We start from the raw sequence: 16,956 nt of genomic DNA, 5'->3' as shown, positions 1-16,956 counted from the left end.
CTCGTACTATCCTACATCCCTTCTGTTAGTCCATCTCTCATACTATCCTACATCCCTTCTGTTAGTCCATCTCTCGTACTATCCTACATCCCTTCTGTTAGTCCATCTCTCGTACTATCCTACATCCCTTCTGTTAGTCCATCTCTCATACTATCCTACATCCCTTCTGTTAGTCCATCTCTCGTACTATCCTACATCCCTTCTGTTAGTCCATCTCTCATACCATCCTACATCCCTTCTGTTAGTCCATCTCTCGTACTATCCTACATCCCTTCTGTTAGTCCATCTCTCATACTATCCTACATCCCTTCTGTTAGTCCATCTCTCGTACTATCCTACATCCCTTCTGTTAGTCCATCTCTCGTACTATCCTACATCCCCTCTGTTAGTCCATCTCTCGTACTATCCTACATCCCCTCTGTTAGTCCATCTCTCATACTATCCTACATCCCTTCTGTTAGTCCATCTCTCGTACTATCCTACATCCCTTCTGTTAGTCCATCTCTCGTACTATCCTACATCCCTTCTGTTAGTCCATCTCTCATACTATCCTACATCCCTTCTGTTAGTCCATCTCTCGTACTATCCTACATCCCGTATGTTAGTCCATCTCTCATACTATCCTACATCCCTTGTTAGTCCATCTCTCATACTATCCTACATCCCTTATGTTAGTCCATCTCTCATACTATCCTACATCCCTTCTGTTAGTCCATCTCTCGTACTATCCTACATCCCTTCTGTTAGTCCATCTCTCATACTATCCAACATCCCTTCTGTTAGTCCATCTCTCATACTATCCTACATCCCTTATTAGTCCATCTCTCGTACTATCCTACATCCCTTCTGTTAGTCCATATCTCGTACTATCCTACAGCCCTTCAGTTAGTCAGTCTCCTAAAATTCAAAATCCAATCTGTCAGTGGATAAATCAAGAAAATGGTTTTGTTAAAAGACTAAGCCAAAGATCATGCAATTTATTATGTATAATTTATTGAATTGTGTTTACATAATTATCTCTAAATCAATAATGTACACAAAAGTATATAACATGTCACTCCAGCTTTGTAGGACCTGTATTGCACAATACATAAAATGCCTCACTGTTCCACTCATATATAAAATATATAAATGAATCTGCCAGACACAATCGCAGTATAAAACGCACTCTGTATCTATAATGGAAAAGCCATTACATAAATTGTAAAGAGAATTCAGAATAAATTATTTACTCCTCATAATTTCACTGGCTGAATATAAGTATCTGAAGAATCTGGATACACGATTCTTTACACATTGTGATAAATTTATAATAGTGAATTATTCTCTTTGATACATATTATTAAAAAGTCATGCTGATGATATATTCTAAGTACAAAATCACATTTTCCCACATCCATCAATAAAGCTTTTTGCTCTGAAACAACCATTTTACTTGTCTACTCTGTTGACAGTATTTAATGTTCTAAAGACGCAGATTCTTGAGCTTTGAACTTCAGTTCCGGGCCCCACTCTCAGAATGATCAAAAGAGAATTTTCATAAAAGTTGCTAGCTAAGTTAACATGCCAATGACAGCCAACACATAACCTTTTACTTACAAGTTGGCTTATTACATGAAAATGAAATCCAATTCGCTGTTGATTTTACTACAAACATAACATATTATCGGACTTAATAATTACTTGGCATGGGCTGATTTGCTGGATAAATTATTTCTTAAAACCACAAACCCTATCACTGGTTGACATCTTAACAAGTGCATGAGATCCTATATAAAACACTAAATGCCCAAAGGTACTTAGTCTACTACTTTAACATTTCCCCAAATTAATTTTACTCAATTTTACTCTAGTGATAGCAGAATGTAAATTATTGTTAGAGACTGAATATACTTTTTATAGAAGGACATAAAAAATTGAGGAAGAATTTCGAAGTTAATATATTTTATTTTTTTCCCGAAGTTAATATAGTGTGGGAATGTTGAAGTTTGACAGATTTATAAACACAGGAAAATTCCTGTTATAGAGGCCACACAAACAGGCTAAGGTTTGACTTCATCCTTAATGCTATGTATCACAAGCGTGACATTTCTACCTGTCTGACGTAAACTGCAATGGTACTGTTACGATACCATTATTAGTATAAAGATTAGAATTATATCTAGCAGGGTCTACTGGAGACTATGACAGATCTATTAACTATCCAGTCTTCCTTCAGAAAGGTCAACAGGAGAGTATGACAGATCTATTGATTATTCAGTTTCCCTTAGAAAGGTAAGAGATTAAAGACACAATCGAGTAAATTATTTAAGGAAGTCCTAAAATTAAGTGTTTCAGGATAACCTTGATTATATTGTGAAGCATTATCCATACAGACTTTAGTCATATAATAACAGTCGCAAATTAAAAGTGATCATACTCATTAATGAGATTCTATAAATAGACAAGCGAAAACAGATCAAAGACATAGATGGCGGAGACATCAATCATTTAAATTATACATACATTTAGATGATTACATCATAGATTTGTGTAGTTCACACAAGAATGTGGATGTACTAAAATCTCTTTTTGTCAATTACATCCGAAAATGAAAATAGCTTCATTAATTTCTATCTGAAGCAAATCTTGACATTACACATATACTACAAATATCTTAATACTGACAACCAAAATTTCTAGGCTATATCCATTTCAATATAGCAGCCAGGCATATATAACACTCTTTATAGCTGGGTATGATTACAATAGGACATATAATACATAAATGTATACATATACCTTAATATTCCAATAAAATATGAGCTTACAGAATCTCATTTACCTATACACAGCAAAATGAGACGTGTGTAATACTAATTACTAAGTATTTAGTCTAAGAGTAATTATTTGCTATGAACGATTAATTGCATTTGATGGTATTTTGTCTTTAAAATTCATGACATTAAAATAATCATTTTTTGTCATATTTTGATTTTATTCTGTAATAGCTCACGACATAGTGCTTTGATCGCAAGGACAAGTCACTGTAATAACCTTCAAAAACATTTTTTTGATGACAAAATTTTTTAATTTTTATTTTATGAAACAAAGAAACAAAACATGATAAAGCAGCTATTGAAGTTTAGGTATTGTTAGGATTTGGCATTTATGAATCGCTTTCATAATTTAATAGTTAGATTTAAAATGTCACAAACTAAATGAAAAGGTAATAATGATTTAATCTCATAATATGTTGGTATCTCCTGTAAGTAATACCAGTGAGTAGCCTATGCTACTGATGTCTTCTAAAGGAATTGAGGAGCCCAACAATTATTGAAGTACCATACCTCTATCGGTGGCCCATCTACTATTGAAGTATCTAACTCATTGACAAATAAGTAATGAACAGCCCATCTATTACTGATACTGGATCAATGCCTCTGTAACTTACTGAGCATATACATTTTAGTATTAAACAGATTCCATTGTCACAGAAACTCTCTTTACGATACACAAATAACCAGGATCAACACTCACATCCACTTTTCCTTCAGCCTTTTAATACAGCCATTTTTACCACCCGACTAAGTGAAAGTGAACTCTCATTATCATCTTTGATACAGATATTAAGTAAATGGACTGTATATATTATCAGTGCCAGCGATAGATAGCTGATGGAATCTACCAATATACAAGTGAAATACTGGTACACAACTCTCTGTCTATACTCTGTATCCTATCAAATGAACTGGGACTGGTGGATTAAAGAACAGACATAATCCTGCAGTGTCAATATAGCTGTAGCGGAAGACTTGTGGATTAATGAACAGTCCTTGTCCTGCAGTGTGGATTAATGAACAGTCCTTGTCCTGCAGTGTGGATTAATGAACAGTCCTTGTCCTGCAGTGTGGATTAATGAACAGTCCTTGTCCTGCAGTGTGGATTAATGAACAGTCCTGGTCCTGCAGTGTTTATCAATGAACAGTCTTCGTCCTGCAGTGTTGATTAATAAACAATCCTCGTCCTGCAGTGTTCATATAGTGGTAGCAAGGGACTGGTGGATTGGTGGTTGGAAACACCTTACATGCTCTACAGGAATACTGTCTGAGTCATTGGTCTTTAGATATTTGTTCAACACAGCAAATATCTGATTGTTCAATATTTGGAATTTCCTTATTCTGTCTACCATCTTCTTTAGTTGCTGTAAAAAAAAAGATTTTTTTAGGGTACAGTTTAGAAAATAGATACATTGCTGATGTAATATGGTATTAAGACTTATATCCAGGGGATATTGTAGAAACCCATTATACTTGCAAAACAATACCTCCTGGTTAAAAAAACATCCTAATTTATTGTATCTTTTATCTACAAAGAATACAAATGTATCACAAATTTTGTTGTCATTCACATAATTGCAATCCATGATTGAATTAACTGCAAGATATTAATTTGTAAATGAAATATTATTTGGGTTGTTTAAAAACTTTACTCTGTAGTAACAGAACATTAACAGCATAAAAAAGTTTTCATTTAATTGATTCTTAAAACGTTGTATAGATAACATAAATGTTAAAAGTTCTTTTTTAAAGCTTGAAAGACAAATGTTTATCTTATGATCTAAGTTTTGTTGTTGTTTTCTTTCCTTCAGTAACAAAAAACGGAAAAAATCTGCAGAAATATCAGAGGATGTAAGCTACATGTACTTACAATTCCTTTCACGTTTTCATCCTTCATGTCAACCCTGTTGACTTTGAGGATGTGGTAGCTGAAGTCGAGTGCCTCAAACCTCCTCTGCTGGTTAAGGAGGATGATGAGGGCACAGCCTGCCCAGTTCAGACCCTCACCATATAACTCTCTGTAACAGTAAAATGTTGATAGCTAGTCTACAGTTTATAGTGCCAGCTGTCAATAATAATTAGTTGGTGAAAAAATGATGTCACATAATTGTCATGTGATCTAGAATGAGTCTTCAGTCATGCAAATGCTATTGAGACTGCAATATGAAATGTGTATACTACAACAGCTACAGGAAACATGCTACTCACTCTATAGTGTATTCATTGTCCCCTACTGGGATACAGAACACAAACTGGATGGCACTCCATAATCTGTGGAACTCTGTACATTCGTCAATGTTCATAACACCATTGGCAGGCTGCTGACCAATCCAGAGTGGGTCCTCTACAAATGTACGGATCCGAGTGAGTACTATCTCGAACATGGACAGCCCACAGCAGAGCCTCTCCCTCGTCAACAGGTCTCCTTCCGCTGCAATCTCACTTTGCTGTCACACAAAATAATGGTAGATATTATTCATTGTCTTCTCAAACAAAACAGAAAAAAAAAACATTATTATATCTTCTAAAAATTAATACACTTGAAAGAAGATCTAATAAATACCAAGGAAACCTTGTACATATGTATTTGTTTGTCTATAATATACAGATGGTCACTTTTTCCTTGCATCAATATGAATGAGTTTCGATTCCTATGCAAAAATCCCTGCAATGATATGACCTTCTCCCAATTCACCAGTAAGAATTGTCTCCCTTGTCTCCCTTTTCAAGTAAGACCAGCTGTCTATGCCCTACTAGCAGTAACATCTACTCTCTATTCCTAGTAAGACCAACTGCATATGCCCAAGTATCAATATCAGTACATTAGTACATACCTGACTATTCCCTAGTTTTGAGATGACAGTATCAGTAGATTAGTACATACCTGACTATTCCCTAGTTTTGAGATGACAGTATCAGTAGATTAGTACATACCTGACTATTCCCTAGTTTTGAGATGACCGGTATCAGTAGATTAGTACATACCTGACTAATCCCTAGTTTTGAGATGACAGTATCAGTAGACTAGTACATACCTGACTATTCCCTAGTTTTGAGATGACAGTATCAGTAGATTAGTACATACCTGACTATTCCCTAGTTTTGAGATGACAGTATCAGTAGATTAGTACATACCTGACTATTCCCTAGTTTTGAGATGACAGTATCAGTACATTAGTACATACCTGACTATTCCCTAGTTTTGAGATGATTATCAGTAGATTAGTACATACCTGACTATTCCCTAGTTTTGAGATGACTGGTATCAGTAGATTAGTACATACCTGACTATTCCCTAGTTTTGAGATGACAGTATTGGTAGATTAGTACATACCTGACTATTCCCTAGTTTTGAGATGACAGTATCAGTACATTAGTACATACCTGACTAATCCCTAGTTTTGAGATAACAGTATCAGTAGATTAGTACATACCTGACTATTCCCTAGTTTTGTGATGACTGGTATCAGTAGATTAGTACATACCTGACTAGTTTTGTGATGACAGTATCAGTACATTAGTACATACCTGACTATTCCCTAGTTTTGAGATGATTATCAGTAGATTAGTACATACCTGACTAATCCCTAGTTTTGAGATGACAGTATCAGTACATTAGTACATACCTGACTATTCCCTAGTTTTGAGATGACAGTATCAGTAGATTAGTACATACCTGACTATTCCCTAGTTTTGAGATGACAGTATCAGTAGATTAGTACATACCTGACTATTCCCTAGTTTTGAGATGACAGTATCAGTAGATTAGTACATACCTGACAATTCCCTAGTTTTGAGATGACTGGTATCAGTAGATTAGTACATACCTGACTATTCCCTAGTTTTGAGATGACTATCAGTATATTAGTACATACCTGACTATTCCCTAGTTTTGAGATGACAGTATCAGTAGATTAGTACATACTTGACTATTCCCTAGTTTTGAGATGACGGTATCAGTAGATTAGTACATACCTGACTATTCCCTAGTTTTGAGATGACTATCAGTATATAAGTACATACCTGACTATTCCCTAGTTTTGAGATGACAGTATCAGTAGATTAGTACATACCTGACTATTCCCTAGTTTTGAGATGACTGGTATCAGTAGATTAGTACATACCTGACTATTCCCTAGTTTTGAGATGACAGTATCAGTAGATTAGTACATACCTGACTATTCCCTAGTTTTGTGATAACAGTATCAGTAGATTAGTACATACCTGACTATTCCCTAGTTTTGAGATGACAGTATCAGTAGATTAGTACATACCTGACTAATCCCTAGTTTTTAGATGACAGTATCAGTAGACTAGTACATACCTGACTATTCCCTAGTTTTGAGATGACAGTATCAGTAGATTAGTACATACCTGACTAATCCCTAGTTTTAAGATGACTGGTATCAGTAGATTAGTACATACCTGACTAATCCCTAGTTTTGAGATGACTGGTATCAGTAGATTAGTACATACCTGACTATTCCCTAGTTTTGTGATGACAGTATCAGTAGATTAGTACATACCTGACTAGTTTTGAGATGACAGTATCAGTAGATTAGTACATACCTGACTATTCCCTAGTTTTGAGATGACAGTATCAGTAGATTAGTACATACCTGACTATTCCCTAGTTTTGAGATAACAGTATCAGTAGATTAGTACATACCTGACTATTCCCTAGTTTTGAGATAACAGTATCAGTAGATTAGTACATACCTGACTATTCCCTAGTTTTGTGATAACAGTATCAGTAGATTAGTACATACCTGACTATTCCCTAGTTTTGAGATGACTGGTATCAGTAGATTAGTACATACCTGACTATTCCCTAGTTTTGAGATAACAGTATCAGTAGATTAGTACATACCTGACTATTCCCTAGTTTTGAGATGACAGTATCAGTAGATTAGTACATACCTGACTATTCCCTAGTTTTGAGATGACAGTATCAGTAGATTAGTACATACCTGACTAATCCCTAGTTTTGAGATGACTGGTATCAGTAGATTAGTACATACCTGACTATTCCCTAGTTTTGAGATGACAGTATCAGTAAATTAGTACATACCTGACTATTCCCTAGTTTGAGATAACAGTATCAGTAGATTAGTACATACCTGACTATTCCCTAGTTTTGAGATGACTGGTATCAGTAGATTAGTACATACCTGACTATTCCCTAGTTTTGAGATAACAGTATCAGTAGATTAGTACATACCTGACTATTCCCTAGTTTTGAGATGACTGGTATCAGTAGATTAGTACATACCTGACTATTCCCTAGTTTTGAGATGACTGGTATCAGTAGATTAGTACATACCTGACTATTCCCTAGTTTTGTGATGACAGTATCAGTAGATTAGTACATACCTGACTATTCCCTGGTTTTGAGATGACAGTATCAGTAGATTAGTACATACCTGACTATTCCCTAGTTTTGAGATAACAGTATCAGTAGATTAGTACATACCTGACTATTCCCTAGTTTTGAGATGACTGGTATCAGTAGATTAGTACATACCTGATTATTCCCTAGTTTTGTGATAACAGTATCAGTAGATTAGTACATACCTGACTATTCCCTAGTTTTGTGATAACAGTATCAGTAGATTAGTACATACCTGACTATTCCCTAGTTTTGAGATGACAGTATCAGTAGATTAGTACATACCTGACTATTCAGTAGATTAGTACATACCTGACTATTCCCTAGTTTTGTGATGACAGTATCAGTAGATTAGTACATACCTGATTATTCCCTAGTTTTGAGATGACTGGTATCAGTAGATTAGTACATACCTGACTATTCCCTAGTTTTGAGATGACAGTATCAGTAGATTAGTACATACCTGACTATTCCCTAGTTTTGTGATGACAGTATCAGTAGATTAGTACATACCTGACTATTCCCTTGTTTTGAGATGACAGTATCAGTAGATTAGTACATACCTGACTAATCCCTAGTTTTGAGATGACAGTATCAGTAGATTAGTACATACCTGACTATTCCCTAGTTTTGAGATGACAGTATCAGTAGATTAGTACATACCTGACTATTCCCTAGTTTTGAGATGACAGTATCAGTAGATTAGTACATACCTGACTAATCCCTAGTTTTGAGATGACAGTATCAGTAGATTAGTACATACCTGACTATTCCCTAGTTTTGAGATGACAGTATCAGTAGATTAGTACATACCTGACTATTCCCTAGTTTTGAGATGACAGTATCAGTAGATTAGTACATACCTGACTAATCCCCAGTTTTGAGATGATTATCAGTAGATTAGTACATACCTGACTATTCCCTAGTTTTGTGATAACAGTATCAGTAGATTAGTATATACCTGACTATTCCCTAGTTTTGAGATGACAGTATCAGTAGATTAGTACATACCGGACTATTCCCTAGTTTTGAGATGACTGGTATCAGTAGATTAGTACATACCTGACTATTCCCTAGTTTTGAGATGACAGTATCAGTAGATTAGTACATACCTGACTATTCCCTAGTTTTGTGATAACAGTATCAGTAGATTAGTACATACCTGACTATTCCCTAGTTTTGAGATGACAGTATCAGTAGATTAGTACATACCTGACTAATCCCTAGTTTTTAGATGACAGTATCAGTAGACTAGTACATACCTGACTATTCCCTAGTTTTGAGATGACAGTATCAGTAGATTAGTACATACCTGACTAATCCCTAGTTTTAAGATGACTGGTATCAGTAGATTAGTACATACCTGACTAATCCCTAGTTTTGAGATGACTGGTATCAGTAGATTAGTACATACCTGACTATTCCCTAGTTTTGTGATGACAGTATCAGTAGATTAGTACATACCTGACTAGTTTTGAGATGACAGTATCAGTAGATTAGTACATACCTGACTATTCCCTAGTTTTGAGATGACAGTATCAGTAGATTAGTACATACCTGACTATTCCCTAGTTTTGAGATAACAGTATCAGTAGATTAGTACATACCTGACTATTCCCTAGTTTTGAGATAACAGTATCAGTAGATTAGTACATACCTGACTATTCCCTAGTTTTGTGATAACAGTATCAGTAGATTAGTACATACCTGACTATTCCCTAGTTTTGAGATGACTGGTATCAGTAGATTAGTACATACCTGACTATTCCCTAGTTTTGAGATAACAGTATCAGTAGATTAGTACATACCTGACTATTCCCTAGTTTTGAGATGACAGTATCAGTAGATTAGTACATACCTGACTATTCCCTAGTTTTGAGATGACAGTATCAGTAGATTAGTACATACCTGACTAATCCCTAGTTTTGAGATGACTGGTATCAGTAGATTAGTACATACCTGACTATTCCCTAGTTTTGAGATGACAGTATCAGTAAATTAGTACATACCTGACTATTCCCTAGTTTGAGATAACAGTATCAGTAGATTAGTACATACCTGACTATTCCCTAGTTTTGAGATGACTGGTATCAGTAGATTAGTACATACCTGACTATTCCCTAGTTTTGAGATAACAGTATCAGTAGATTAGTACATACCTGACTATTCCCTAGTTTTGAGATGACTGGTATCAGTAGATTAGTACATACCTGACTATTCCCTAGTTTTGAGATGACTGGTATCAGTAGATTAGTACATACCTGACTATTCCCTAGTTTTGTGATGACAGTATCAGTAGATTAGTACATACCTGACTATTCCCTGGTTTTGAGATGACAGTATCAGTAGATTAGTACATACCTGACTATTCCCTAGTTTTGAGATAACAGTATCAGTAGATTAGTACATACCTGACTATTCCCTAGTTTTGAGATGACTGGTATCAGTAGATTAGTACATACCTGATTATTCCCTAGTTTTGTGATAACAGTATCAGTAGATTAGTACATACCTGACTATTCCCTAGTTTTGTGATAACAGTATCAGTAGATTAGTACATACCTGACTATTCCCTAGTTTTGAGATGACAGTATCAGTAGATTAGTACATACCTGACTATTCAGTAGATTAGTACATACCTGACTATTCCCTAGTTTTGTGATGACAGTATCAGTAGATTAGTACATACCTGACTATTCCCTAGTTTTGAGATGACTGGTATCAGTAGATTAGTACATACCTGACTATTCCCTAGTTTTGAGATGACAGTATCAGTAGATTAGTACATACCTGACTATTCCCTAGTTTTGTGATGACAGTATCAGTAGATTAGTACATACCTGACTATTCCCTTGTTTTGAGATGACAGTATCAGTAGATTAGTACATACCTGACTAATCCCTAGTTTTGAGATGACAGTATCAGTAGATTAGTACATACCTGACTATTCCCTAGTTTTGAGATGACAGTATCAGTAGATTAGTACATACCTGACTATTCCCTAGTTTTGAGATGACAGTATCAGTAGATTAGTACATACCTGACTAATCCCTAGTTTTGAGATGACAGTATCAGTAGATTAGTACATACCTGACTATTCCCTAGTTTTGAGATGACAGTATCAGTAGATTAGTACATACCTGACTATTCCCTAGTTTTGAGATGACAGTATCAGTAGATTAGTACATACCTGACTAATCCCCAGTTTTGAGATGATTATCAGTAGATTAGTACATACCTGACTATTCCCTAGTTTTGTGATAACAGTATCAGTAGATTAGTATATACCTGACTATTCCCTAGTTTTAAGATGACTGGTATCAGTTGATTAGTACATACCTGACTATTCCCTAGTTTTGAGATGACAGTATCAGTAGATTAGTACATACCTGACTAATCCCCAGTTTTGAGATGATTATCAGTAGATTAGTACATACCTGACTATTCCCTAGTTTTGTGATAACAGTATCAGTAGATTAGTATATACCTGACTATTCCCTAGTTTTAAGATGACTGGTATCAGTTGATTAGTACATACCTGACTAATCCCTAGTTTTGAGATGACAGTATCAGTAGATTAGTACATTCCTGACTATTCCCTAGTTTTAAGATGACTGGTATCAGTAGATTAGTACATACCTGACTATTCCCTAGTTTTAAGATGACTGGTATCAGTAGATTAGTACATACCTGACTATTCCCTAGTTTTGAGATGACTGGTACCACCTGAAGAGCAGCATACTTTGCTTCCAGTCTCTTCATCATCATCTTGAGCTCCTGCTCTTTCTCCTTTCTATTGTCACCCTCTATAAAACATTTAATTCAAAATATTGTATGCTACCGACCTCTAAAAAACAGCTTATTGTTGACTATCATATTATGATCAAATCTTTAACTACTGCATGAAATATAGTGAAATACCTGTACTTAATTTTAAAGTTTAACAAAAACCAATCCAAATGTTTTTCTGTGATAAACTTGTATACACATGGCAAAAAGGACAACAAAAGTCTATTTATTGTGAGGACATTAAGAATGCCTGATTAAGCCGATCACAAGAATTCTCTGCCTAGATAACTGTTTGAGATTTACCTTTGATAGGAATAAACGGTTTGGGTATAATGTTCTGAAATGGGGCTGCATGTTTCAAGTCACAAACTTCCTCTTGTGTCTGAAATATTAAGGTATGTCTCTTACAAACATCTGTTCAATACATGAAACCCAATTTTACAATTCTACATGACACACATGTCGGTGGAGAGAGAGAATAAAACAAGCTGTGTATGTTCATATACTATATCAAATCTTACTAGTTAGAGGTAAAAGAAATTTAGAAATAGATTTTGCCCATAAATTTTGCAATATTTGACCAATTACTTTCAAACTTAGTATAGATTCAATGGGGGATGATATGTAAAAATGGACATACAAATTTCTGTTGCAGTGGTAATAAGTTTAAAGGCATGATTATGACTAAAACTATAATTGGATTTACAATAAATTCTTTTGTCAAATGAAGGCCTCCCTTTGATACTACCTGGAAAGTTAGTTCTACCCACCAGGGACTGTTCCACTAACATACAGAACAGGACGGCATTGCCGACTTCTCGGAAACTCTGAAACACTTCCGTCCTCAGATCTGGGTACTGGATCAGGTCATTTAGCTGGGCCTGGTAATATCCCATCACACCTGTAGCAACCAACCAAATAAAACTAGAAAATGTCTAAGACATTAATGCCCCCACTGCCACTTGACTACCCAAAACCTCAGCAGTTCCTGAGATTAACCAGTTACATTGCATCGGGACAGGACGGAATGCAAAGCGACGGACATGGGTAACACTATATGACCCACCCCCTTCATTTCATGGCAGGGGCTAACAGACATGGAAATGACTGCTTTGCATCTTTGAAGCATTTCACCAGGATGGTTGCTACACATTGTTATTTTTCCTCACAACTAAAATCAATTAATTCTAAGGGATTTCGAGCCAAATAATCTCTCACAACAACATTTAAGATCAGAAGGAGAAGTTTTTGAGCTTGACATCTTACCTTGTGGCTTAAGATTATCTATCTCAACCCAACAGTTTGTTTTACTTAAGAAAGTTGTGCATCCATAAATACATGCAAGCATTCAAAATAACAAATTAAAGAAGTTTGATAGTATGCACAAAGCATTTAAAATGCATAAAATGTATGTTTCACGCTGAATCACCAAAGTCTTGTGCTGTATAGTATACTCAAACTTCCTACAGATCAGATCAAAACTTACAAGATTAGCCATGAGAAAGAATGCCACGTACCTGGTGATCCATAGTCGTAGCGCAGTAAGCGACAAACATTAGGCATGACTCTCATCAAAGTCTTGACATATTCAAACAGGGTCCCCTTCAACTGTAAACAGTTACAACAACAAACCGTTAAGGGCTCATAAATATCAACGTTATCACAAGTTCATTTTTTTTTAATTTTCATGTCTTTTTTTCCATTTTTGTTGTTAGATTAATTCACTTAAATGACTTCTGAAATGTTATGGAACATGGAAATATTTGTAAGACATTAAATACCCCCTGGTACCTCCCTCCAATACAATACAGTAGCACTGCTTGACAAATCAATTCATTGCTTTAATAGTAATGATGATTTGACTTTAGAGTTATAGATGCGTATCAGAGATAACATTTGGATAATTTGATCATAATCCCTCAAGAAATAAGGATGAAAAGAGTGAGTGATTTGGCTGATGGTTTTCTATAAATAGTAACATCTTTTTGGTAATAGATACATATGAATGATCATATTCAGTAAAATTTCATAGGCAGAAACATTCTTAAATATAGTCACTAGTCCAACTGATGTTATCTTTTTTGTGTCTACTTACCAGAGCCTTCACTATCTTTAAAAGTTCCTCTATTACCACAGCAATACCCTGATAGCCAATCATACGACAGATGGCTCTAAAATGTGGAGCTCCAACAAATCCCTGGTATAGGCTGTAGATAGCACTGTAGGAGGTGGTTAAGGCCTGTCATATATAAAGAAAACTCAGTAATACTCTCCAGCACATCCAGTATACATAGAACTACATAAGGACACTGAGTAATGTTGACAGATGAAATATAGCAAGGAGACATATATGTGGAAAATATTTACCATATGGAATACTGTTATATAAAACACAACCTCAGAACATAATATAGTAGGGGATACCTAATCTACATAAACCAACATTTAATAGCATTACTTACAGAATTTAATCATTAACAACAGCTTTAACATATCCATAATACAATGTACAATGTAATTTACCTTTGTGCCCCAGATGTAATGTGGTGAAGCGTTAGGAGGTTTCTCTCGCTGACTTTCTGGACCAAACGGCAGCTTGGTCTTCACAAACCTACATAGACACCAGACAACTATAAACAACTGGTTCATCTTAATTACTACAGATACAATCTTACATCACAGTGACTCTATCATGACCTTACACTATTATGACCTTGTACTGATCAAGCCATGACCTTTAACTGACCTTGTCACGACCTTTCCTGCTGGTTGATGCAATTCAGTAGTAATTTGGGAAAAAGTCGTTGTTGACCTCTCAAGTTTTGCCTTACCATGAACTTGCAATGACCTTGCCACATGACCTTACAATGATGTTACACTGACCTTGCCATGATGACCTAACTATGACCTTACAATGACGTTACACTGACCTTGCCATGATGACCTAACTATGACCTTACAATGACTTTACACTGACCTTGCCATGATGACCTAACTATGACCTTACACTGACCTAACTAAGACCTTACACTGATCTGATAATGACATTGCTATGACCTAGCCAAAACTTCACTTTGGCCTACTAATAACCTAAGATTGACCTAGCCATGACCCTAAAAAATTTTCAGCATTGCCATAGCATTGCATTGCCTTAACTGTGATCTTACATTGATTTAGCCATGACCTTACACTGACCTAGCCATGACCTTATATTGATCTAGCCATGACCTTCCCTGACCTTGCAATGACCTCACCTGTTAGTGGCAGCGTTGTAGCAGTAATTGGGGAGAAAGTCATAGTTGACCTCCCAGAACACATGTAACGTGGTACGTCCGTAAGGTGCAGACACATTGTGGTTGGCTTCTCTTAGCATGGCATCAAAGTCATTCAATGTCAGATATTTAGCCAAAAGTTTATGAGTAAGTCTGTTGCACTCAATTAGCCCTTCTAGCTCCTGAAAAAGAAAAGAATAAGCAGAGTCTGATTTAAGCTGGCAGTATAAGAGAAAAGTTAGGAGACATCAAAAAGATATCAACCTGACAAAGGCAGGCAAGCCTACATTTTCTTAAATCAGTTGTAACAATACTGGTGGGGGTTTATGAAAACTCTGAAAAACTCACCACAATACCAGTGATGTCACCACCCTCAAACCTGGCAATGGCCACATCTAGGGCTTTCTGAAGTGCTGCGTTCACTCGCTGGCCAATCAGCTTGTTCAGATCTATAAGCCGACCAAGGATCTGCAAAACACAAAATTCAAAGGAAGATTTTTTTTAAACTGTAACAGATATATGAAACAAATACAGCTTGATTATGGTTTGTACAGATTTTTCATAACAAAATTGAAGCACTTTTTCACAACGTTTTCTCATATTATACAGGTGCATATATGTACAAACTCACAAGGAATTGGGGTATATCTTACTTGTTACTTGACTAAAATAACAACAGAACATTATCATTCTTATTCACTCATGTAAGTAAACTGCTCAAAAAACTGTGCTTGTAATGAATAACAATGTAGATATTAATGTCTCATTATCATGAACGAATCAAATCCACAAACTACATTAATTTTAGAAATCAATGTAAAAATGATTCTTTGAATTTTTTTTAATTCTGCAGCCACAAGAAAAAACCCTTAAGGGCTCTCAGTAAAACTCAAGGATGAAATTTGAAAAATCGAGCACTTTTCAAGCACTGATCTGAAATTCGAGCACTTTTCAAGGTCTGTACGACCATGTTATTCAATGAGAAAAAAAAATTATTTATGGAATGGTCTAGAGTAAAGAGGAACTAATGAGTGTGATGAATACCTGTACATGTCTCTGTCGCAGAAGGGTCTGGTATCTGTTGGCAACAGGGTAATTCACCTTGACACCCATGCTTGCACACTCGGAGCGAAATCTTTTGTCAAGCATTATACTGAAACAAAAGTATGTTTTAATGAACATCTGGACCGTATATTATTCCATGTAACATCTAGGAAATAATTTGTTATTTCACTTTGTTATGCATATTAATTTGTTACATAAATATTCATTACAAATCTATACTTGGAACAAAATGTTCAAGTTTATGAGATGAAAATCAACTCCTTACCTTCCTGCCAGGTGCTTGTAGTAGGCAAATATCTGGTCACTCAATTTGTACACGAACTGATCAAAACAGAGGTTCACCTGGTAGAAAAAGGAAAAAAGATGATATATACAGTTATATCAATTTTCATTAAACAAATACATGTATCAGTAAATGAATGCAATTTCTTTTTGAATTTGGAATGAATATTATTATGAGAATCAACAAATATTGAATGTAGTTACCTCAGCCTCTACTTCATCATAAAGGAACTGTTTATGAAACTTGGTGAGAGCATAGTGGCCACTGTCATTGTACAAGTCCAAGGGGTATAAAATGTACCTAGAGGTAAAACAACACAGAGGTACATATCAAAGGAGT

General features: G+C 35.5%; 1 protein-coding gene across 2 annotated transcripts in view; it reads right to left on the bottom strand.

Moving 5' to 3' along the window:
- Window positions 1-973: 973 nt before the first annotated feature.
- LOC117328955 (cytoplasmic FMR1-interacting protein 2-like) overlaps window positions 974-16,956 on the bottom strand; it is a 33,834-nt gene continuing 17,851 nt past the window's right edge. The window contains exons 16-29 of one of the 2 annotated variants that reach the window (XM_033886588.1): window positions 16,821-16,917; window positions 16,600-16,676; window positions 16,314-16,422; window positions 15,618-15,737; window positions 15,252-15,451; window positions 14,521-14,608; window positions 14,093-14,236; window positions 13,515-13,605; window positions 12,768-12,898; window positions 12,301-12,379; window positions 11,899-12,014; window positions 5,028-5,266; window positions 4,690-4,837; window positions 974-4,183 (exon numbers count right to left, since the gene is read on the bottom strand). In XM_033886588.1, coding sequence (XP_033742479.1) covers window positions 4,016-4,183; window positions 4,690-4,837; window positions 5,028-5,266; window positions 11,899-12,014; window positions 12,301-12,379; window positions 12,768-12,898; window positions 13,515-13,605; window positions 14,093-14,236; window positions 14,521-14,608; window positions 15,252-15,451; window positions 15,618-15,737; window positions 16,314-16,422; window positions 16,600-16,676; window positions 16,821-16,917 — 1,807 coding nt within the window. In that variant the 3' untranslated portion in view covers window positions 974-4,015. The remainder of the gene's footprint in view (window positions 4,184-4,689; window positions 4,838-5,027; window positions 5,267-11,898; window positions 12,015-12,300; window positions 12,380-12,767; window positions 12,899-13,514; window positions 13,606-14,092; window positions 14,237-14,520; window positions 14,609-15,251; window positions 15,452-15,617; window positions 15,738-16,313; window positions 16,423-16,599; window positions 16,677-16,820; window positions 16,918-16,956) is intronic. The other variant, XM_033886589.1, reaches the window with a different exon arrangement.

This window comes from Pecten maximus, chromosome 6 (genome assembly GCF_902652985.1).
Source record: "Pecten maximus chromosome 6, xPecMax1.1, whole genome shotgun sequence".
In the NCBI taxonomy this organism is placed as follows: Eukaryota; Metazoa; Mollusca; class Bivalvia; order Pectinida; family Pectinidae; genus Pecten; species Pecten maximus.
This window is presented reverse-complemented; position numbering and strand designations above follow the sequence as displayed.